General features: G+C 44.2%; 2 protein-coding genes across 2 annotated transcripts; both read left to right on the top strand.

Annotated features, from left to right (window-relative positions):
• Nucleotides 1-15,109: 15,109 nt before the first annotated feature.
• LOC129024800 (histone H2A-Bbd type 2/3) lies at nucleotides 15,110-15,805 on the top strand. Its single transcript, XM_054472011.2, has one exon. It carries the CDS (start codon nucleotides 15,170-15,172, stop codon nucleotides 15,629-15,631), a length of 462 nt encoding a protein of 153 aa, XP_054327986.1. The 5' UTR covers nucleotides 15,110-15,169; the 3' UTR covers nucleotides 15,632-15,805.
• Nucleotides 15,806-16,274: 469 nt separating this feature from the next.
• Nucleotides 16,275-18,333, top strand: LOC129024799 (40-kDa huntingtin-associated protein-like). The gene has a single exon (XM_054472010.2). The coding sequence runs from the start codon at nucleotides 16,287-16,289 to the stop codon at nucleotides 17,763-17,765; it is 1,479 nt and encodes a 492-aa protein (XP_054327985.1). The 5' UTR covers nucleotides 16,275-16,286; the 3' UTR covers nucleotides 17,766-18,333.
• Nucleotides 18,334-22,435: the final 4,102 nt, after the last annotated feature.

Below are 22,435 nucleotides of genomic sequence, written 5' to 3'. Positions count from 1 at the left end.
ATCACAAAATGCAACCGGGTTGAACAAATGGATTGTGTAAAAAACACCAGACTGTGAAATGAGAAACCCGATTCTGTTTTAGGCCCAGCTCTGAAACAAACTTGCTTTTGATGTGGTATGTAGTGACTCAGTTAACGTCTCTGAACATTGGTTTCTTCATCCATCAAGTGGTAGCAGGAACACCTGTCCTGCCTATCTCATTGGGGTTCTCGTGAGGAGCATATGAGTCAGTGTACAAGAAAACACCTTTTTTTTAAAAACAGAAACAAAAACAAAAAAAAAACTCTTTAAAGTGCCGGTGCACACACGTAAAGGCTTATTATTGAGGAGACGCTTGTGCTGGGAACACAACCCTAACCCTAACCCCTAACCCTAACCAGGGGAGCAAATGTACCGAAATATTCTCCTAAAAGGATCCAACAACATTCCGAAACTAGTTGTTAGGTAACATGGGGAGCGAATCAACTCCTGTTAATTTGGAATGTCTATATGTCAAATTTACATACAATAAAAATAGATTTGTACTATCCTGGTAGCCTACCGATGATAGTAAAACAGGAATTATACACACAAAAACATGCAAATGTCCAATTGTTCTTCATCCACTCAACCAACATTCATTGACCATTCTGCTGTGCACTGAGGGCAGGTACAGTGGAGGCCAGACAAATAGAATTTCTGCCCTCAAGATCTCCTTGTACCACGGGAGACAGATGTATTAACAGCCAATGTTAACACCAGGTAAGCACAAGGAGTCTGTGGGAGCTCAGAACAAGGGTACCTAAACCAGTCTTTTGCAGCTGAGGTTGTATTAATATGAAGTAGTACCATTGCCCCGATTTGACAGATGAGGAAACTGAGAGTTAGAGAGCAAGTGACAGAGCCAGTACTCTAACCCAGCTGTTCTAATTCTGAATCCAGGGCTTTTTCTGTCTCGCCACAGCTGCCTCTTTTGCTTTGTAAATACTTTAGGTCTAATGCATATGGCAAAAGATAAGTTGTCTTGTGTGTCCCTGCCCATCCTAGACTGCCTGCTCCTTTCCAGAGACAAACAGGAATTTGGGGGTTAGAGCACTTCCATGTGTCCAAAATGTTATATTTAAGATATAAGTAATAATAATAATAATTAATAAATAATAATAAAAGTCCTCACCCTATCTATAAGTTCCTTTTGAAAGTTTCTCAAGAGTCCAGGAGTGCGTGTGCACACACACGTGTACATGTGGGTGTATATGTATGCACGTGTACGTGCACGCATGCAAGTGGGTGCGTGTGCATAGGCGTTTGGAGTAGGGAAGGTTGGGAAGCACTGGCTCCTGCATTTTCAACAAACCTAGATACAGAGAAAATGGAAAATGAGCCCAAACAAAAAGGAACTTGCACAAGAAGGCAGGTGAAAATAACCAATGAGAGAAAAGAGTTCTCAGGAGACACCAGGAAAGCGGTGTCTTCTGGCCACATCTACTGCTTCACTGGCAGTTCCATTAAAATAAAATATATTCCACTAAAATATATATAGGGAAAGTGGTTTCCTCCATCATGTTCTTCTGGGAATTTTGTGGAAATTTCCTGACGTTGTGTCAGTCATAAAAGGAAAAAGAAATAATTTCCATTTCTGGAAATATTGCAGATTACATAACCCGAAATCCCTCCTTGCTACACAACACCTAAAAAAGCTGGGTAACTAGTGGTCTGTGGTTGCCAAAAATGACATCCTGTGAACATCCGGGAGCCTCAAGCAATCCCAACACTACGGCAAGTGAAAAAAAAAAAAAAAATGAAGGGATTGCACTAAGTAGCTCGTAAGATCCCTTTCATCCATTTCTTTGCACCATGTCATTCTTTAGTTCTTGTATTCACTCATTCACTGGAACATTTACTGAGCACTGATTCTATATCAGGTATTGGCTGCGTTGTGTTTTGATGAATACAAAGTTGAAAGGCATGGTCCCTGTATTCAAATAGCTCACCACGTTGTGCAGTGGCTCTTGACCGGAGCTGCACATCAGAATCACTTGAGAAGGTTTGCAACAATGCATAGGCCTGCCTTCCTCGCTGCCCTCAAGATTCTAACTTCATCCTGGAGGGAAATGAATAGCCCGGCATTCTTTCTGTGTTGGATTTCTGAAACCCAGAGCCTGAAGGGAATTCAAAGTGTTAGACAGCATTCTATAGAAATATGAAACGGAAAGGATTTCTTCTGGACAGGATAGTTCCTCAAGCTCGGGGGAAGGTGCAGAAGAGGCGAGACCTCTGTCATTTCCAAGAGGAATGGGAACCTGGGCCCTGCTGCCCGACAGCAATGCCACGGAGAGACGTGGATTGATTTGAGAGGCATTTTGAAGGTAGAGTCCACTGAACTTGGTGTCCAATTAATTGCGAGAGAGGGGTTGAGGGAGAGGAAGGTGTCAAGATGATTCCCAGGTTACTGGTTTGGTCAACTGGGCACACCTTATTCACACAGGGAATATTAGAAGAGGAGAGAGCTTGGAGAGAAGATGTTTTCAGTCTTGGATATATTTGAGTTTGGGGTGCACGTGGAACAGAACATCCAGGCAGGGAAGTCCAAGAGGCAATTGGATACTCTTATCTGAAGTTTAGCAGAGTGTTCAATCTTGTATATCATTTTAAAGTGATTGCATCACTCCCAACCCTCTTAAAAACTTTCTGAGTAAAGCATAATACCAACTTTATACATTTCCTTTCAAAGAGTACACAAAAATCAGTTCTTTGTGCCTCAGGGAAGAGCCACACCCAGTTATCTACATAACCATATTTTGAGTACCACCTCGTGACTTTTCTGCAGCCTTCAGTACCTGCTTTTAAATGGTCACATATAATAAATGCACTAAAAGCAGCCATGTCTCACCACCATTTGCTTAGGGCAGGATTCCCATCAGCAATGGATCTTCATATTTTTCCACTTCTGAGCCTAGGGAAGAAAAATCCATGAAGGTAACCAGTTCATAAAGTGGCTCTTCTTCCCAAAATTTCTTGTGACATGTGGCTTTGAGCAATTAGGGCTCTTTCAACCCCTAGGCCCTTCCTCACTTATCTTAAGCTGTCATTGAGTGTCTGGCACCCCAAAGCACCAATCTTTCTTTGAGGCTACATATTCATGAAAAGTCTTTTCCCCCATCACATTCCTCTTCCAGAAAATTTGTGGGAGCTTCTTAGTGCTCTGGGAGTTTTAAAGTGGAAAGCAATTTCCATTTCTGGAAACAGTGCACGCTAGATAACCTGAAAACCCTCCTGTTACAAAGCACCTTTTAAAAGGCAGGATAAAATTTAATAAATATTCCTTTTAATGCACATGTGATGAACTTCTGGTGGAAGTTGACCCTCAGGTGTCAAAGAACAAAGAGGAACCTAAAGAGCAGATCAATGGGCATTTGAATTTATGTTAGGGTGGTAGGGGAATGGATTCAATAACCACCAGGGAGAGGAGAAAAGCCTTGGTGCCTCACAAGGGCTACAGAGTCAATGAAAGGATAGACTAGGAAAAAAAAGTCTTCCCACCACCATGGTGAGATGACAAGAGAGTTTGTTTCTTCATGGGTTCTGGTGGGAGAAAATAAAATGCTTCCCCTGGTCATTTGTAACTCTAAGGCTATTGTCATGTAGGTCTAGGGTTGGAATTAATACCTCTTATTTAGGTCTTGAAAACTCCAAGCTTACACATTAACATCAAAAAGATAACAGCCAGAGATACACCCCCAGTCAAGCCTCATTGAAGTCACACAGATGAAGCCGTTTGAACAAATCCCTAAACTCACAAACAAAATTATAAAACACCTGAGGAAAAAAAAAACTGCCTGTGATTGAGTATCAGCAAACACAATGATGAGCAGGATTAGACTACCAAAAACTTTAGATAATAGAGCCAACCGAGAGTATAAAATAAGTTTGTGTAAGATACTTAGAAATAATAAGGAATCCAAACATATGAGAAAGATCAAGATTCTATGGAAAAAGAAGAGGCCGGTTTCTTTCTTTAAGGAACCAAATAGAAGTTCCGAAAATGAAAGACATTATTTCCAGTGAGAGCAAAAGATCAGAGGATGGGTTTAAAAGCAGATTCATCTGCTTTAGTGAACTGGAAGATAGAAGTAAGGAAATTATTCAGAAGGCAGCAAGGAGAGATAGCAAATGTATAAATGGTTAAGAGATACAGAAAAATGATGCAAAGGTCCAAAAAACCTCTAATAGGAATGACAGAATCAGAGAATAAAGAGAACAGGGGTAAACCAATAATCAAAAGGATACTGGCTGGAAATTTTCAGATTTGAAAACAGACATAGTTCCTCATATTCTAAAAGCATGAGCCACAGCAAGAATCAATAAAACTGAATCACAGGGGAACCGGCGCAGGTCAACAAAGAAAAGGGGAAAGATCTTAAAATCAACTAGAAAGAAAAGACACAGTGCTATCAAAGGGATAATAAACTGACAGCAGACTTCTCACCAACTGCAATAAAAACGGAATCATATCACTAATGCATTCGGGGAATGGGGGGAAATGTCATACCCAACTAAACTACAATTCAAGAATGAGTGAAATATATTCTTTTTGATATATTTTAAAATGTTTATTTATTTATTTGTTGAGACAAGGTCTCACTCTGTCGCCCAGGTTGGGGTACAGTGGTGCAATCATGGCTCACTGCAGCCTCGATCTCCTGGGCTCAAGGGATCCTCCTGCCTCAGCCTCCCTAGTAGCTAGGACTACAGGTGTGCACCTCCATGCCTGGCTAATTTTTTTTTTCCTGAGTAGCTGGGACTACAGGTGAGCACCACCACTCCCGGCTATTTATTTATTTATTATTTTGTAGAGACAAAGTCTCATTATGTTGCCCAGGCTGTTCTCGAACTCCTGAGCTCAAATGATCCTCCCACCTCGGCCTCCCAAAATACTGGGATTACAGGTGTGAGCCACTGCACCCAGCCAGTAAAGATATTCTTCAACAAAGGTTGAGAGGGCTGACAACTCACAAACCCTCACTGAAAGAACGACTTAAAGATGTTCTTCCATTAAAAGGAAATTGAACGAAAAGAACAAAGCAAGATGCAACAGAGGAATGGTGAACAAAGAAACTAGTAACCATGGCCATGAGTCCAAAAAAAAAAAAAAAAAAAAGACTGCATAAAAACAATATGACTGACCAAATTATAAATAAATACTGGACAGCATTGACTTGTAAGACAAGGTCCTTGCATCGTTTGCGGTGAAATTGGAGACGATTAAGATTTGATAAAATGAAGTGTTTGCGATTAAAAATAAAAAGACCTTGATAATTTCATATCCGTTAGTGTGGATTCAGATCCATTAGAAAGCTTACATTTATCTAAAACTAACTCCAAGTCAGCCAGAATATATCCCAGGAATAAAAAAATAACCCTTCAAACCCAGAGATTTTGTAACTGAACTCCGGTCCAGGCCATTCATCACCTGAAGGCCAAAAACTCTAAGAGAGGAGCTTTGCTGAAAGGAAAGGTAGCTTTAATTGAGAAGCCAGCAACCTGGAGGAGTCAGTGAACTAGAATTCAGTGATCACCTCTCTGAGTTGTGCCTCTGGATTAGGGGTTTTTAAGGGAAAGCAGAGGAAATAATGATCAAAACATTCTTCTAAAACGTGTTCAGTCTCAGGCGGGCAGTTAATCACTGCTTTCTTGGTCAATGTTTTGTGACCTTCTACAGGCACCATCAGCCTATTCTTACCAGGCTGGTCAGCCCCTTCCCAGAGTTGCTGGTTGGCGTGTTTTCTTTTATCTCTGTTGAAGGTCCTGTTTTCCTGAGGCTATTTTTAGTGAACAATCTACAAACTCAAGCAAAGCAATAATCATATTCAAGCTACAAACTCAAGCAAAGCAATAATCATATTCAAGCAAGCAAGTTTTTATCTAATTTGGAGTCAGTAACATTACAATTTATTTGTAAAAGATGGTAGAGTGAAGAAAGATTAAAGAATCTCCCTTCTCCTCTCGTACTAAATAAATTAAAAAATAATAAATAAATAATGGGAAAAAGCAGAATGAGAAGAAGAGAAGAATAAGGAGGAGAAGCAGGAGAAGGAGGGAGAGAGGGAGGAAAGTGGCTTCCCAGGACTATATATATATATATATATACACACACACACACACACACACACACACACACACACACACACACACACGTATATGTATACATTTATATACATATACGTATATGTATAATATATATTTATATATATACATGTATATTATGTATATGTATTTATATATACATGTATATGATATATGTATTTATATATACATACATATATTTATAAATATACATACATATGTATATATTTATATAGATACATATGTATATATAAATATACATATACATATTTATATACATGTATGTATATATATTCATATATATTTTAAAATATATTCATATTTTCATATATATGTATTTATATATGTATATATACACATATGTATACATATATATGTATATATACATACACATACATATATACATATACATATACATATATACATAAACATGTATATATAAATATATGTATTTATATATATACATGTATATGTATATATGTATTCATATATGCATTTATATATGTATTTATATATAGGTATAATATATATATTATACATATATACATGTATGTATAAATTCTAGTGGGGAGGATGGCTGGTTTAGCACACTTCTGATTCTGTCCCCACTCCCTGGAAGCAATACTGAGGAAAAACAATGTGAGCCAGTTAGATCCTGAGAATGGGATGTAAGGCTCTCTAACTTGAGGAGAAATGGACTGAGAGAAGAAGCAGAAAAAAATTCAGTAAATACCTTTGTGAACAGAAGCCCTCAATTGCCACTCCTAGATTTTACCAGCGGTAGGAAGGCTCCCAATTCTTTCCATTTCCCAAGACACTGTGCTGAGTTGTGCGAACAAAACAAAACCCTCAGAGTAAGACACACCCTTGCATGGATGGACTGGGGCATGATACATGATATTTAGCAAGATCTTAGAAGAAAAGGTAGATTGAAATCAACATCCCGCCTGCCCTCAAATTATCACCCTCAGAATGTTAGAGCAAATAGAAAGTCTGACAATGTTTTCCATAACTGAAATAAAAATAAATGGTTTAGCAATGATGCTAACAATCTACAGGGATAGAGAGGGAGAGGGAAAAGGAGAGAAGAGAGGAGAGAGAGAGGGAGGGAGGAAGGAAGGAAGAAAGAAGGAAGAAAGGAGGGAAAAAGAGAAGAGGGGAGGAGGGAAGGAAGAAAAAGAAGAAAAGAAATAAAGATGGAAATAGAAAGAGGAAGAAAGAAAGAAAAAAGAAATAAGAAAGGAAGAAAGAAAGAGAAAGAAAGAAACCATCATAGTATACCAAAGACAGATAACCATCACAGACTGGAAGAATGCATAAAACAAGGAACAGATGCAACTAACCCTAGAGTTCTCTAAGCCATAGTAAAATTTAAAATATGATTTCAACTTAACAAAGTTTCAAAGACCAGATGATTGGCAACCGAATATGATTTTTTTTTTTTAAAAAAAGGAGATTACTGAGCTCAGAAAAGAAACCGAGAACTCAAAGAACCACATGGTGGATCAAAGCAGTAAATTAGGAAGCGCAAGATGCAAAAGAGACATGCACACAAATCGAAACAAGGGCATGGAGGAAGGACTTTAGATGGTCATGCTAATGCTGATCCAACATTAAGATAATTTACATGCCTTAAGTAAAGAGCCTAATAAATGGGATAGAAAAATATCCACAGATGCCATATGTGAAAAGTTTCCAGAAATAAAGGAAGAATTGAACCTGCTCCTCAAAAGGACAAAGTCTCTACCAGGAAAAATTGATGCAGAACAATCAATATTGAGATATATTCTAGTTGTGTTATGGTATTTCAAAAAAAATTAAAGAATTTCTTAAATTCTTTAAATGAAAGACACCTAAGCATGCGTGCGTGCGCGCGCACACACACACACACACACACACACACACACACACGCACACACACACACAATCAATTACTTACAAGGGAACAAATTTGTTCCACTTAAATATAAAAGTAAAATGTAACATCTCCAGAATGTTTCCGCTCCTGAATGAGATGAAGCATGCACACTCTACTGAATGCAGCTATAAAATGCGGTCACAGTGCATGGGCCAGCTATTTGAGGATTCTGAAAAGTAAACGGAAGGAGGCAGACCGGGGAAAGACTACAATTTGAAGCACCACTGAAACAGCAGTGAATTTGACATTAGCCCCCCTTTAGTATCCTTGGCTCAATGTAGCCTGCAAGTTAGAAGTAGACAGTGGTGTGAACAGAGAGAGCTCTGGTTCTGACTTGAGAAGAGGGAAAAGGGAATACTAACCCTCAGCGATAGTTAAGGGAATCCTCAGTTTTTCTTTCTTCTTTTCTTTGTACTTACATGTTCTAGCCCACAGGCAATCCTGTGGCAGCAGTGGTGGTGACAGAGTCAGTGACAGTGACAGTGGCAGCCGCCAGGGCCTTCAGGTGATTAAAACTCTGAAGGAAAGTAACCTTCCTCTCTGATTGTAGGTCCCAAGAGGGTGCCCATGACTTCTTTTTCCCCTCTTTGGTCTTCCTGCCGAATGACACCAGAGGAAGGCAAAGGCACAGGAAGCGTGTGGCAGAGAAGAGTCACTAAAGCGACAGCAACAGCTTCCTGGCTAGAAGGTTGAAAAGGGGAAGCTGAGGGAACCAGAAAGTGCTGGGGAGATTGCAGGGAGGGAGGAAGTGCTTGGGAAAGTAAACCCATGAAGCTGTGTATGAGCTTCTGGGCTTACCCCCAAGCTGTGTATGTACAGATGTGATCCTGTACGACACACAAAGGACTTTGAGAACTGCACTGAGTAAGGGATATAGACCTCGCCAGCTCCAAGACTGCTGACCATGCTTAACAGAACCAAATACCATTGCAAAGGCTTTGAAATGGAACTAACAATAAAACCCCCGGTCAGAACACGTGGCCTGAGCCTAAGTGACTGGGGGAAAAATGAGTGGAGACTTGCGGATCTGTGGGAATATGACAAAAGAGCTACCTTTTGTGTCATCATAGTGACAGAAGGAAAGGAGGAAGGGGATGGGACTGAAAAAGTATTCAAATAAATAATGGCTGGAAGATTCTAAATATGGCAAAAGACACATGCCTGTACATTTAAGAAGCTGAGTGAACCCCAAACAGGATAATCTTAAAGAAACTTACACCAAGAAGCATCACAGTCAAACTTCTGAAAACTAAGGACCTAGGAAAAAAGTCTCAAAAGCAGAGAGAGAGAGAAAGGAAACCTTACCTATACGGGAAAAGGAATTAGAATGGCAATATATTTCTCATTAGAAACCATGGAGGCCAGAGGAAGTGGCATAACACTTCTCAAGTGGCGAAACAAAAGAACCAGAACCCTGTCTACAAAGGGCAATTACCTTCAGGAATGCAGGGGACATCAAGACATTCGCAGAAGAAGGAAAAGTAAGAGGGATTGTTGCCATCAGACCTACCCTTACCTCTACGCTTAGAGAAGCTTCCTACATGAGATTCCACTAGGCATGTAAAATGCCTTGGCTGAGCATGACCTGCTCACCAATTCTCTCTAATGCGGACATTTATCATGCTGCCCAGTATTGGGAAGATATGTCTTAGAATTTCTCACGAGCTCCTAGTACAAGTCTGGTCTAGTTTCTGCCTCCAACCCCTCCACTGAAATTGCTCTTGCCAAGGCCCCCGGCAACACTTGCATTGCTTAACTCAGTGAACAGGTTTTAATGCTTATCATTCTGGAACTCAGCAAGTGTTTCTGAGTTTGTCACTTCTTGTTCAGTTCCTCTGGCTTCCTTCTGAACCTCTGCTCTCATCTCTTTCTGGCTTGATTATCTTTCAGCGTGCCCCCCAACCCCGCACCAACTTTATCTGTGGAGACACTCCTCTAGTCTTCTTCCAATGATGTTCCTCTTTTGCTTGCCCCTTAAAAGAAGTTGTCCTTGGTCCCCTTATATATTCTCTCTATGTGCTCTCCCTGAATGGTCTCAACTACATTCATGGCTTCAAGAACTACCCTGATGAGTCGCAAATCTATATTTTCAGTATTGACTTCACTCCTGAACTCCTAAGCCAAATCTCCTTCATCTCCATCTGGATGTCCCACAGGCATTTCAAATTTCACATGCTCAAGACTGAACTCATCTTCCTACCCATACGCAGACCTCCTCCTTCATCCCATTTGTCCAGGAATGACTCCAAAGTCTGTGGTCACTTCACTCTATCCCTGTGGAGCCATGCTAGAGCTTTTTCACTTCCCCATCGCCACTCCCCTCCCCTGCCAACCAATGCCCCACTTTTCCAATTGGCTAACTTGTACTCATTCTTCAAGCTTCGTATTGGACACCATTTCTCCAGGAACATTTCCCCAACCCCAAAAGTCTGTGTAAAGTACTCCTCTTATGTGTTCCTACAGCACTTTCTTAGTCCATCTGTGTTGCTATAAAGGAATACCTGAGGCTGGGTAATTTATAAAGAAAAGAGGTTTATTTGGCTCATGATTCTGCAGGCCGTATAGGAAACATGGTGCTGGCATCTGCTTGGTTTCTGGTGAGGGTCTCAGGCTGCTACCACTCGTGGCATAAGGTGAAGGGGAGCCGACAAGTGCAGAGATCACATGGTGAGAGAGGAATCAAGGTGGCGGCGGGGAGGGGGAGGTGCTACACTCTTTTTTAACAACCAGCTCTTGTGGGAATGAATCAAGTAAGAACTTACTCATTACTGCGAGGCTGGCACCAAGCCATTCATGAAGGATCCACCCCATGACCCAAACACCTTCCATTAGACCCCACCTTCCAACACTGGGTATCAAATTTCCACATGAGATTTGGAGGGGTCAAACAAACCAAACTATAACCAGCACCTTGAACTTCCCCTCTCATAGCACTTATCACAGTATAGTGTTGTAATTGTCTGGTTCCTTGTCTGTATGTTCCACCAGACTGCATTCAGGGATCTGATCTATATTTCTCGTTGGTGTTGTCTCAATGCTTAACACAGTATACCTGGCACTACCCTTCAATATTTTTTGAAGAATGAGCACATGAATTATCATGTCTCCAGCTAGGTTCGCCAGTATGAGTAATATGTAGTGAGTGTCTACTGTGTGCCATTTTACTACCTAAACTTTTTATGGACTCTGTCCCCTAGTCTTATCTAGCAATGCCATTGTCTTAGTTGAGATATCTGTCATTTCTTGACTGGTATAATACAGCAGCTTTCTAACTCTAATCTCAGTCCTCTCTGTTCTATTCTCCACACAGCTTCCAGGGTGATCTTTCTAGAGGCAAATCACACCATGTCACTCCCAAGCTGAAAGACCACAGTGGGTTCAGTGTAGCCTACAGGGTATTCTAAAACCTGAGCATGGCATAATAGAACCTCCATGTCTTGCTCCTGCCTACCTCTTTCCCAGCCACATCAACCACTACTGTTCCACTGGCATCGTACTCTCCAGCCTTAATGAATTGGTTGCAACTCCCCTCCTCCCACAAGTGCCTTGGCTTCTCATCATGCTACAGATTCTTTAACACACACATTGTCCTCCAAGAAGCTTGCCAGATCCACTCCTATTCTTTCAATGAAATGTTTATTGACCACTCTTCATATACTATGACCAAATAGGATTTATCTCACAAATGTAAGGTTGGTTCAACATGTGAAAATCAGTTTATATAATACACCATATTAATGGTTGGTTCAACATGTGAAAATCAATTTATATAATACACCATATTAACAGAATGCATGGCGGAGCGGGGGGAAGGGGGCTCACGGTCATCTTAATCATGTACAAAAAGGATCATTTGACAAAACGCAGTACCCTTTCATGAAAATAAATTCAACAAACCAGGAACAGAAAGAAACTTCTTCAACCTGATAGAGGGCATCCATGAAAAACCCAGAGATAATATCATACTTAATGGTGAAAGACTGGCTGATTTCCCCCTAAGATCAGGAATGCCACTTGTAATTCAACATCGTACTCAAAGTTCTAGGCAGGACAATTAGTCAAGAAAAAGAAATAAAAGGCATCCAGATTGGAAAGGAACAAGTAAAACCATCTCTATTCATAGATGCATAGATGGCATGTTCTTATATAGAGGACACTAAAGAGTCCAACAAAAGAAAAAAAAAAAAAAAACTGAGACAGTTTGGCTCTGTGACCCCACCCAAATCTCATGTCGCATTGTAATCCCCACCTGTTGAGGGAAGGGCCTAGTGGGAGGTGATTGAATCATGGGGGCGGACTTCCCCCTTGCTATTCTTGTGATAGAGTGCTCACAAGATCTGATGATTGTTTGAAAATGTGCAGCGCTTCCCCCTTTGCGCGCGTTCTCTCTCTCTTCCTCCTGCTCCAACACGTGAAGAAGGTGCTTGCTTCCCCTTCGCCTTCCGCCATGATTGCACATTTCCTGAGGCCTGCCCAGAAGCAGAAGCCTGTACAGCCTGCAGAACCATGAGGCAATTAAACCTCTTTTCTCTATGAATTACCCATTCTCAGGCAGTTCTTTATAGCAGTGTAGGAACGGACTAATACGCCAACCCTGTCTGAGTATGCTCAGCAAAGCATATTCGGCTCAGCAAAGTTGCAGTATCCAAGATCAATCTGCAACAATCAGTTGTATTTCCATACCCTAGCAATGAATAACGTGAAAATAAGATTAAGGAAATGATTCATTTTACAGTAGCATCGAAACGATAAAATGTCGAGGAATAAATTTAACAAAAGGTGTGCAAGACGTATGCTCTGAAAATTACAAGACGTTGCTAAAATAAATTAAAGAAGACCTAAATAAATCGAACGGCATTTTGTGTTAATGGACTGGAACACTTAATATTGTTAAGATGCCCATAATCTCCAAGGCAATATACAGATTCATTGTGATGCCTGTCAGAATCCAACCTGCCTTCTTTGTAAACACTGACAAGCTGATCCTAAAATTCATAAGAAAATGTAAGGGGCTCAGATAGTCAAAACAATCTCAGAAAAGAAAAAAGTTGAAGGACTCACACTTCCCAATTTCAAAACGTACTACAAAACCGCAGTAATCCGAAAAGGGTGGTACTCCCATCGTGATAGATATATTAGGTCAATGTTACAGAACTCAGAGTCAGGAATAAACCCATATATTTATGTAAAGTTTATTTTCAGTAAGAGTTCCAGCACCCTCAATGGGTGGAGGGGAAGAATAATCCCCTCAACAAACTGCGCTGGGACAACTGGATAGCCACATGCAAAAGAATGCCCCTGGACCTCTACCTCACTTCATGTAAAGAATTAATTCAAAATGGATCACAGATCTAAATATAAGGGCTGAAACTATAAAACTCTAAGAAGAAAACAGAGATGTAACTTTGCACGACCTTGGATTAGGCAACAGCTCCTTCAGTATGACACCAAAGGCAAAGCCACAGACATCTTTTCATTTGGCAAGTTGGACATCCAACTTTAAATTTAAATCTTTTGGGCAACAAAGGGCTCTATCCAGAAAGTGAATGGGAGAAACATTTGCAAATCACATATCTGATAAGAGTCTATTTTCCAGAATATATGAATAAGTTTTAGAAGCCCACAGCCAAAATACAATCAACTGAATTAAAAAACGGGCAAAGGGCTTGAATAGACATTCCTCCAAAGCAGAGGTACAAAGGGCCAAGAAGCACATGAAAAGATGTCTTAGTCTGTTTTCTGTTGCCATAATTGAATACCCGACACTGAACAATTTATAAAGAAAAGAAATTTATTTCTTACCGTTCTGGGGACTGGGAAGTGCCCCGGCATCTGGCGATGGCAGAGGGTATCACATGGCGAGAGGGCAAGAGCGTGTATGTCGTTTCAGGCCTCTCTTCCTATTCTTATAAAGCCACCAGTCACATCATGGGAGTCTCACCCCAATGACCTTATCTAATTCCAATTACCGTCTCAAAGGCTGCGCCTCCCATCAACATGTGAATTTGGGGATTAAGTTTCCAAGACACACAATTTGGGGGACACACTCAAACCACAGCAACATCATTAGCCATTTGGGAAATACAAATGAAAACCACCATGAGCTAGCACTTCACACCCACTAGGATGGCTATTGTAAACAAAACAAAATGAGGCAAAGAGAAAGCAAGTTTTGATGAGGCCGTGAAGAAATTGGGACTCTCATGCACTACTGTTGGGAATGCGAAAGATTACAGCTGCTGTGGAAATCAGTTTGGTGGTTCCTCAATAAGTTAAACAGAACTACCACATGAGCCAGCAGTTTGACTCCTAGAAATAGACCCAAAAGAACTGAAAACAGATATTCAGAGAAAAACTTGTACACAGATGGTCATGGCAGTGCTATTCACAATAGCCAGAAGGGGGAAATAACCTGTCCATCAACTGACCAGTGGGTAAACAAAATGTGGCCTCCTAGTTATACAACAGAATCGTACTCAGTCATTCAAAGGAAGGAAGTACTGATTCATGCCTCTACATGGATGAACCCTGATGAAACCATTACGCTAAGTGAAAGCAGCCAGACACACAAGGCCTCACATTTGGTCGTATAATTCCATGTATAGGAAATCTCCAGAACAGGCTAACCTCTATGGACAGAAAGCAGATTGACTAGTGGTTGCCAGGGACTATCTGGAACGTGTGTATGGGCGGGGGGAGGGGGTGTGTGTGGGAGGGTGTGGGGGTTGGTAGTGGTGGTGTGGAAGGAGGCGTGTGGCAAGTGACTGCTTATAGGTACAGGGGTTTCGGTTTCTTTTTGGGGTGTTGAAAACGTTTTGGAACCAGGTGGTTGTGATGGATGTGCAACATTGTGAAGGCGTGGTACCCATCCTCCCCTCGCCCACCCCTTTGTCTTTCCCACAATGTTCCCATCCAGTAGAAAGGGAGAGTTCCCACTGGCAAAGAGAGGGTCACGAGCGCGATTTCCCCTGCCCCGCCCCACCCCACCCCCACGGCCCTCCAGCCACTTCTAGGCCCAGGCCTGCTCCCTCGACGCCAATGGGAAAGCGACGAGGTCGCCTGATGGACGTGTGTCCCTTCTGAGGGGCCGTCACCACATGCGTGCCCGTCACCGGATGTGCGTGCCCATTGGTCTCGGCTCCCTAGCCAATGAGGGGCTGGGCCCTGGTCGCTAGGATACACAGTACTGGACGCGGTAACTGTCATCTTGAGAGTTGGCCAAGCTCTCTAGGCCGAGCCGAGATAGCACACTCAACGCCCAGCATGCCGAGGAGGAGGAGCCATCGAGGGTCCTCCGGTGCTGGTGGCCGGGGGCGGACCTGCTCTCGCACCGTCCGAGCGGAGCTTTCGTTTTCGGTGAGCCAGGTGGAGCGCAGTCTACGGGAGGGCCACTACGCTCAGCGCCTGAGTCGCACGGCGCCGGTCTACCTCGCTGCGGTTATTGAGTACCTGACGGCCAAGGTCCTGGAGCTGGCGGGCAACGAGGCCCAGAACAACGGAGAGAGGAACATCACTCCCCTGCTGCTGGACATGGTGGTTCACAACAACAGGCTGCTGAGCACCCTTTTCGACACAACCACCATCTCTCAAGTGGCCCCCGGCGGGGACTAGCTTCTGACACCCGGCCCCTGGGACCTGGCAGGTCCACTCGTCCACCCACCTCGCCCCCAAACTCCCCGACCCCAAATCCCCCGGCCTGAACCCCCGGCCTTAAACACCCTCCCCCCACAACCCGGGCCCCAAAATCTTGGGCCTTCATTAATTCTGTCAATAAAGTGTTTAAAGGAACCCACCTGCCTGCTTCAGTCACTTTGCCTTGGGGTGGGGGTGGGGGTGGGGGGGGCGGTGAGATGGGTCGGGGGGGTTGTGAGACCTCCACAGCTGGAGGGATGGAGAGGTGGTGGGGGTCTGGGGTTGGGTGGGAGTCAGGGATGGCACAGAGGAGCAGTCTCTCCCGGTGACAGTGCAGGGGAGTGGCCCTGGGTGGGAAGGGGTCACCCCCGCTGGTTCTGAGCAAGTCAGGGCCTGCCCGGGAAAGTCCTCAGCATGATGGTGTTCCTTGGGGCCGGTGGGCCTCAAGACCATGACTGCAGTGTTGCGACAGGACGGACTTCTAAGGCAACCGGGGTGGGGACGGAGAGGTGGACCCGGCGCTTGGCAAGGGGCCCTGGACGGGAAGATGGAGGAGTGAGTAGTGGGGGGAAAACAGTCCAGAAATGCACAGACATGGAATTAGGGTCACGAGTTTAGTTTGGGTCATGTTGAGATGGAGAGGCTGTGGGATGCCTGTAGCAACCTAGACCACTTGCATTGCAGCCGAGCTAGCAGCAGCTGGTGCCCCGCCAGGCCCCGCGTACCTTCCCAGGGTCTTGGATCCGCATCCCCGAGACCCTCGATTTGCATACGCCGCTCACAGCCCGGCCAGGCCCCGCCTCCGATCCCGGCCAGGCCCCGCCTCCGATCCCGCTCTTTGCATATCACCAGGGCAAGGGGTAGGCTCGGGCTGGGGAGCGGGCGCGGGCACGGGCACGCCGGCAGCCCGCCGAGGGGGACGCAGGGCACGTCGCCCCGCCCTGCCCGCCCGCCCGCTGCGGCAGCGCGTCCGGAAGCGCTTGGGGCGGCGAGCATGGCGGCAGCGGCGGCAGGCCTGGGCGGCGGCGCCGGCCCGGGACCCGAGGCCGGGGACTTCCTGGCCCGCTACCGGCTGGTATCGAACAAGCTGAAGAAGCGGTTCCTGCGGAAGCCGAACGTGGCGGAGGCCGGCGAGCAGTTCGGACAGCTGGGCCGGGAGCTGCGCGCCCAGGAGTGTCTGCCCTACGCGGCCTGGTGCCAGCTGGCGGTGGCGCGCTGCCAGCAGGCGCTCTTCCACGGGCCCGGGGAGGCGCTGGCCCTCACCGAGGCCGCCCGCCTCTTCCTGCGGCAGGAGCGCGACGCGCGCCAGCGCCTGGTCTGCCCCGCCGCCTACGGGGAGCCGCTGCAGGCCGCCGCCAGCGCCCTGGGCGCCGCGGTGCGTCTGCACCTGGAGCTGGGCCAGCCGGCCGCCGCCGCCGCCCTCTGCCTCGAGCTGGCCGCCGCCCTGCGCGACCTGGGCCAGCCGGCCGCCGCCGCCGGTCACTTCCAGCGCGCCGCCCAGCTCCAGCTGCCCCAGCTGCCCCTGGCCGCGCTGCAGGCGCTTGGCGAGGCCGCCTCCTGCCAGCTGCTGGCGCGCGACTACACTGGCGCCCTGGCGGTCTTCACGCGCATGCAGCGCCTGGCGCGGGAGCACGGCAGCCACCCGGTGCAGTCACTGCCGCCGCCCCCGCCGCCGGGACCCCAGCCCGGGCCCGGGCCCGGGGCGACGCCCGCCCTACCGGCCGCGCTGCTTCCTCCGAACTCCGGCTCGGCGGCGCCCTCTCCCGCCGCCCTGGGCGCCTTCTCGGACGTGCTGGTCCGCTGCGAAGTGTCCCGCGTGCTGCTGCTGCTGCTCCTGCAACCACCGCCCGCCAAGCTGCTGCCGGAGCACGCCCAGACCCTGGAGAAGTACTCCTGGGAGGCTTTTGACAGCCACGGGCAGGAGAGCAGCGGCCAGCTTCCCGAGGAGCTCTTTCTGCTGCTCCAGTCTTTGGTCATGGCTACCCACGAAAAGGACACGGAAGCCATCAAGTCGCTGCAGGTGGAGATGTGGCCACTGTTGCCTGCTGAGCAGAACCACCTCCTTCACCTCGTTCTGCAAGAAACCATCTCCCCCTCAGGACAGGGAGTCTGATCCATCCCGTTCACCCAATGACTTTTTGCCCAGGCCGGGACTTTTTGCGTCAGTCACGTTAACCAGATGACTTTGCCTGTTACCAAACCTCGCGCATCCACGTTTGCGTCTGGGGAGGAATAAAAAGACATCGTTACCGCTTCTGCGTTTTGTTATTCCTACTGCCGCCGTAGGAATTATTTCGTTGGCTGAACGTTACCAGCATCCCAAGAACACATTTTGATAGAATCAGAGTAGAGGACACGGTTGTCTTCTAAAAAGCCACGACATGAAAATGACAGTCCCTTTCGTCTCCTTCCTCCGCTGCTTCCACCCAACGCAGCCTCCTGCCTCCGCCTTTGTTTCATAGTGAGGATTTTATTTTGCACGGCGCCCTCCCTCTAAATACCTACCCTAGGTGATTTCATCCTGCCCCTCATTTCTTAACATATTCCTGTGTCTTTGTAATGGCCAAACTTCTCCTTCCACTCGTCCGCACGGTACGTCTTCATGGGAGTCATTTTATTCCTTACAGCTTCCTTGTAACCACAGCCCTAAATCCATGATAAAGCTACTCTTGTACTCCTCATGTGTGGTTTTGGTGTCCGTCGTTTATAAAATGTGACTCTCTTACCTACTTGTCAGGAGGCCAGAAGCAGAACCCTTTTGATGGTGACAACAAGAACTCTTCAGAATATAGCCTCTTTCTCAAACTTTCAACCCTGGGGAAATGCATCCTTTGGGCCGAAGTTGCACACAATACTGATCTTCGGGGCTGAGATGTAAGGACACAGTTTGGAGTAGGTGTTTTTGTTTTGCGTCTTTTTGCAGGGGAGAGGTGTGGAGGGTTGTCACTGTGAGTTGAGTGCCTCCAAATGGGTGGGACTTGTAGGGTGTTCTTTTCTGCTTCTATTTCTATTTCGACAGTGTGGAAGTAATGGGAAGCCCAGGAGAGGCCCATTCCACCATCATTCCTCTTTCTCTCACTTGGCTGCCAGGAAGGGTCCTACGGAGCCCTGAACGCCTAGCCCAAATTATTGTAAAAGTGGTTGAAGGGCTCATGCTCCTTTGCTCTTTGGCTCTTTCCTGGTATGCTCCTCTTAACCCGGGCTGCAGACCTGGCCGGCTGGCTTCTTGTCAGGTTTAGGAGTTACGGAGCATGACTGGTGACCAGTTTGGGATTTGGGCTTCAGGAGAAGCCTCCTCAGGCCGCTGGTCCAAACTCCTTGCATCAGGGAGGTGAGGGGAAAGGATAACCAGACAGTCAGGTAGTGGGTATCTGAGCATAATTCTAGGAAACACTAAAACTCCTCGTTTTCCATTTGCCGTGGGCTCATTCATGTATCTCCCTCAGAAACTTAAGAGCAGTGATAACTGGGCCGAGGCCAGATTTCAGCATTTTTGAGAATTCCCTCGTAATGTATCACATCAATATCAAAAGTCAACACTGATTTCTAGCATGCCAAAAGCAAATACTTTCAGAGGACATGATTAGTTTGCTTTTTAACTTGAAAACAATTCCAAATTCACACTTAAAACAGTGTAAACCGTCAGAAATGGTGGCAGCGAAGCAGTGAACCCTTAAAGGCTGTTGGGGTTCCCCTTCTCCCCATTATGAGGTACTCCCAAAAGGAGAAATGTTGCTTATGAAAGAACATTTTATACGTGAATAGTACAAAGACAAAGACGTTTGAGAACCGCTACGCCGGAGGAAGGTGGTCAAGACTGAAATTAGTGTGTTAGGCAAGATCTGGTTCTTAGGTGCTGAGGATTCTGGTGCCGAGGATTCTGGTGCCAAGGATTAATGTTAACCGCGTAGGCGTCTCTACCACCGTTAGAGGAGACCAGCAGCCCACAGACTCTTTCTGTCAAGGGCTGGATAGAAATGTATTAGTCTTTACAGACCACAGATGGTCTCTGTTGCACAGTCTTCTTTGTTTCTTTGTATGTTTGTCTTTGCAATCCTTTAAACGTGCAAAAACTATTCTTAACTCACAGTCCGTACAAAAGCAGGCTATGGGCCAAATTCTGGGGCTATAGTTTGCCCACCCCTGAATTAGAACCCAGAACATAGTAGTTGCTCAGTAACTGTTTAATTTTTTTATTTCAATAACTTTTGGCTTACAAGTGGTTTTTGGTTAAATAGATGAATTATATAGTGGTAAATTCTGAGATTTTAGTGCACCCATCACCCGAGTAGTGTACATTGTACCCAATATGTAGTTTTTTTATCCCACACCCTCACACTCTTCCCCCTTCTGTGTCTCCAAAGTCCGTTATATCACTCTGTATGTCTTTGCATTCTCATAGCTTAGCTCCCACTTACAGGTGAGAACATAGGGTAATTTGGTCTTCCATTCCTGAGTTACTTCACTTAGAATAATGGCCTCCAGCTCCATCCAAGTTGCTGCAAATGACATTATTCTGTTCCTCTTTATGGCTGAGTAGTTCTCCACGGTGTGTACATAGCACATTTTCTATATCTACTCATCGGTTGATTGGTGCTTAGGTTCGTTCTATATCTTTGCATTTGTGAATTGTGCTGAAATAAACATATGTGTGCACTTGTGTTTTTCATATAATGACTTCTTCTCCTTTGGGCAGATACCCAGTAGTGGGATTGCTGGATCGCGTGGTAGATCTACTTTTAGTTCTTTAAGGCATCTCCATACTGTTTCCCAGAGAGGTTATACATTCCCACCTAGCAGTGTATGCACCGTCCCTTTTCACCACATCCACGCCAACGTCTGTTGCTTTTTGACTTTTTAATAATGGCCATTCTTGCAGGAGTAAGGTGGTATCTTATTGTGGTTTTAATGTGCGTTTCCCTGATGATTAGTGATGTTGAGTATTTTTTCATATATTTTGTGGCCATTTGTATATCTTTTGACGAATGTTTATTCATGTTATTTGCTTACTATTTGATGGGATTATTTTTATTTTTTCTTGCTGATTTGTTGCATTCGTTGTAGATTCTATATACTAGTCCTTTGTTGGCTGCATAATTTGCAAATATTTTCTCCCATTCTGTGGGTTATCTGTTTACTCTGATGATTATTTCTTTTGCTGTGTATAGTGTTTTAGTTTAATTAGGTCCCATTTATTTTTGTTTCTGTTTCATTTGCTTTTGGGGTTTTTAGTCGTGAATTCTTTCTCTAGGCCAATATCCAGAGATGTTTTTCAAGGTTATCTTTTAGAATTTGTATGGTTTCAGGTGTTAAATTTAAGTCTTTGTTCCATCTTGAGTTGATTTTTGTATAAGGTGAAAAGTAGGGATCCAGTTTCATTCTTCTACATGTGGGTAGCCAGTTTTCCTAGTACCATGTATTAAATAGAGTGTCCTTTCTCCAATTTATGTTTTTGTATGCTTTTTTTAGGATTAGTTTGTTGTTAAGTATTTGGTTTTATTTCTGGGTTCTCTATTCTGTCCCATTGTTCTATGTGCCTACTTTTATACCAGTTCCATACTGTTTTAGTAACTATAGCCTTGTATTATAAATTGAAGTCCAGTAATGTCATGCCTCCATATTTTTCTTTTTAATTATGATTGCTCTGGCTATTTGGGCTCTTTTTTGGTTCCATATGAATTTTAAGATTGTTTTTTCTAAATCTTTGAAAAACAATGTTAGCATTTTGATGGGAAATGCATTGAATCTGTAGATTCCTTTGGGCAGTATGGTCATTTTCACAATATTGATTCCTGAAATCCATGAGCATAGGATGTGTTTCCATTTGTTTGTGTCATCTATGATTTCTTTCACCAGTGTTTTGTAATTCTCCTGGTAGAGATTTTTCATCTCTTTGGTTAAGTATATTCCTAGGTATTAAATTTTTTGCAGCTGTTGTAAAAGAGATTGAGTTTTTAATTTGATTTTCAGCTTGGTAATTGTTGGTGTATAGTAGTGGTACCAATTTGTGTACATTGATTTTGTAACCTGAGACTTTACTGAACTTGTTTATCAAATCTAGGTGTCTTTTGGAGAAGTCTTCTAGGTATATGACCATATCATTAACAAACAGTGATAATTTGACTTTTTCTTTTTAAATTTGGATGGCCTTTATTTCTTTCTCTTGCTTGATTGCTCTGGGTAGGACTTCCAGTACTATGTTGAATAGAAGTGGTGAAAGTGGGCGTCCTTATCTTGTTCCAGTTCTCAGGGGGCATGCTTTCACCTTTTCCTATTCAGTTTGATATTGGCTGTGAGTTTGTCATATATAACTTTTTTTTAAAGACAAATCCCTTCTATGCCTATTTTGCTGGGGGGTTTTATCATAAACGATGCTGGATTTCATCAAATGCTTTTTGTGCATCTATTGGGATGATCATATGGTTTTTGTTTTTAATCCTGTTTCTGTTGTGTATCACATTTATTGTCTTGTGTATGTTAAACCTTCCCTGCATCCTTGGGATGAAACCCAGTTGATCATGGTGTATTGTATTTTTGATGTGCTATTGGATTTGTTTAGCTAGTATTTTGTTAAGGATTTTTCTATCTATGTTCATCAGGGATATTGGTCTGTAATTTTCTTTTTTTGTTATGTTCTTTCCTGGTTCTGGTATTAGAATGATACTGGCTTCCTGGAATAATTTAGGGAGGATCCCCTTTCTCTATCTTTTCAATAGGTTCAGTGGGATTGGTACCAGTTCTTTGAATGTCTGGTAAAATTCAGCTGTGAATGTATCTGGACCT

The sequence above is a fragment of the Pongo pygmaeus genome, chromosome X (assembly GCF_028885625.2).
Source record: "Pongo pygmaeus isolate AG05252 chromosome X, NHGRI_mPonPyg2-v2.0_pri, whole genome shotgun sequence".
In the NCBI taxonomy this organism is placed as follows: domain Eukaryota; kingdom Metazoa; phylum Chordata; class Mammalia; order Primates; family Hominidae; genus Pongo; species Pongo pygmaeus.
Note: the sequence above shows the minus strand (reverse complement) of the source record. Positions and strands in the feature narration are given on the sequence as shown.

What these genes read in the sequence shown, in the direction of transcription:
- LOC129024799 (XM_054472010.2), top strand. Translation starts at nt 16,287, where the DNA reads ATGGAGAGGCTGTGGGATGCCTGTAGCAACCTAGACCACTTGCATTGC.
- LOC129024800 (XM_054472011.2), top strand. Translation starts at nt 15,170, where the DNA reads ATGAGGGGCTGGGCCCTGGTCGCTAGGATACACAGTACTGGACGCGGT.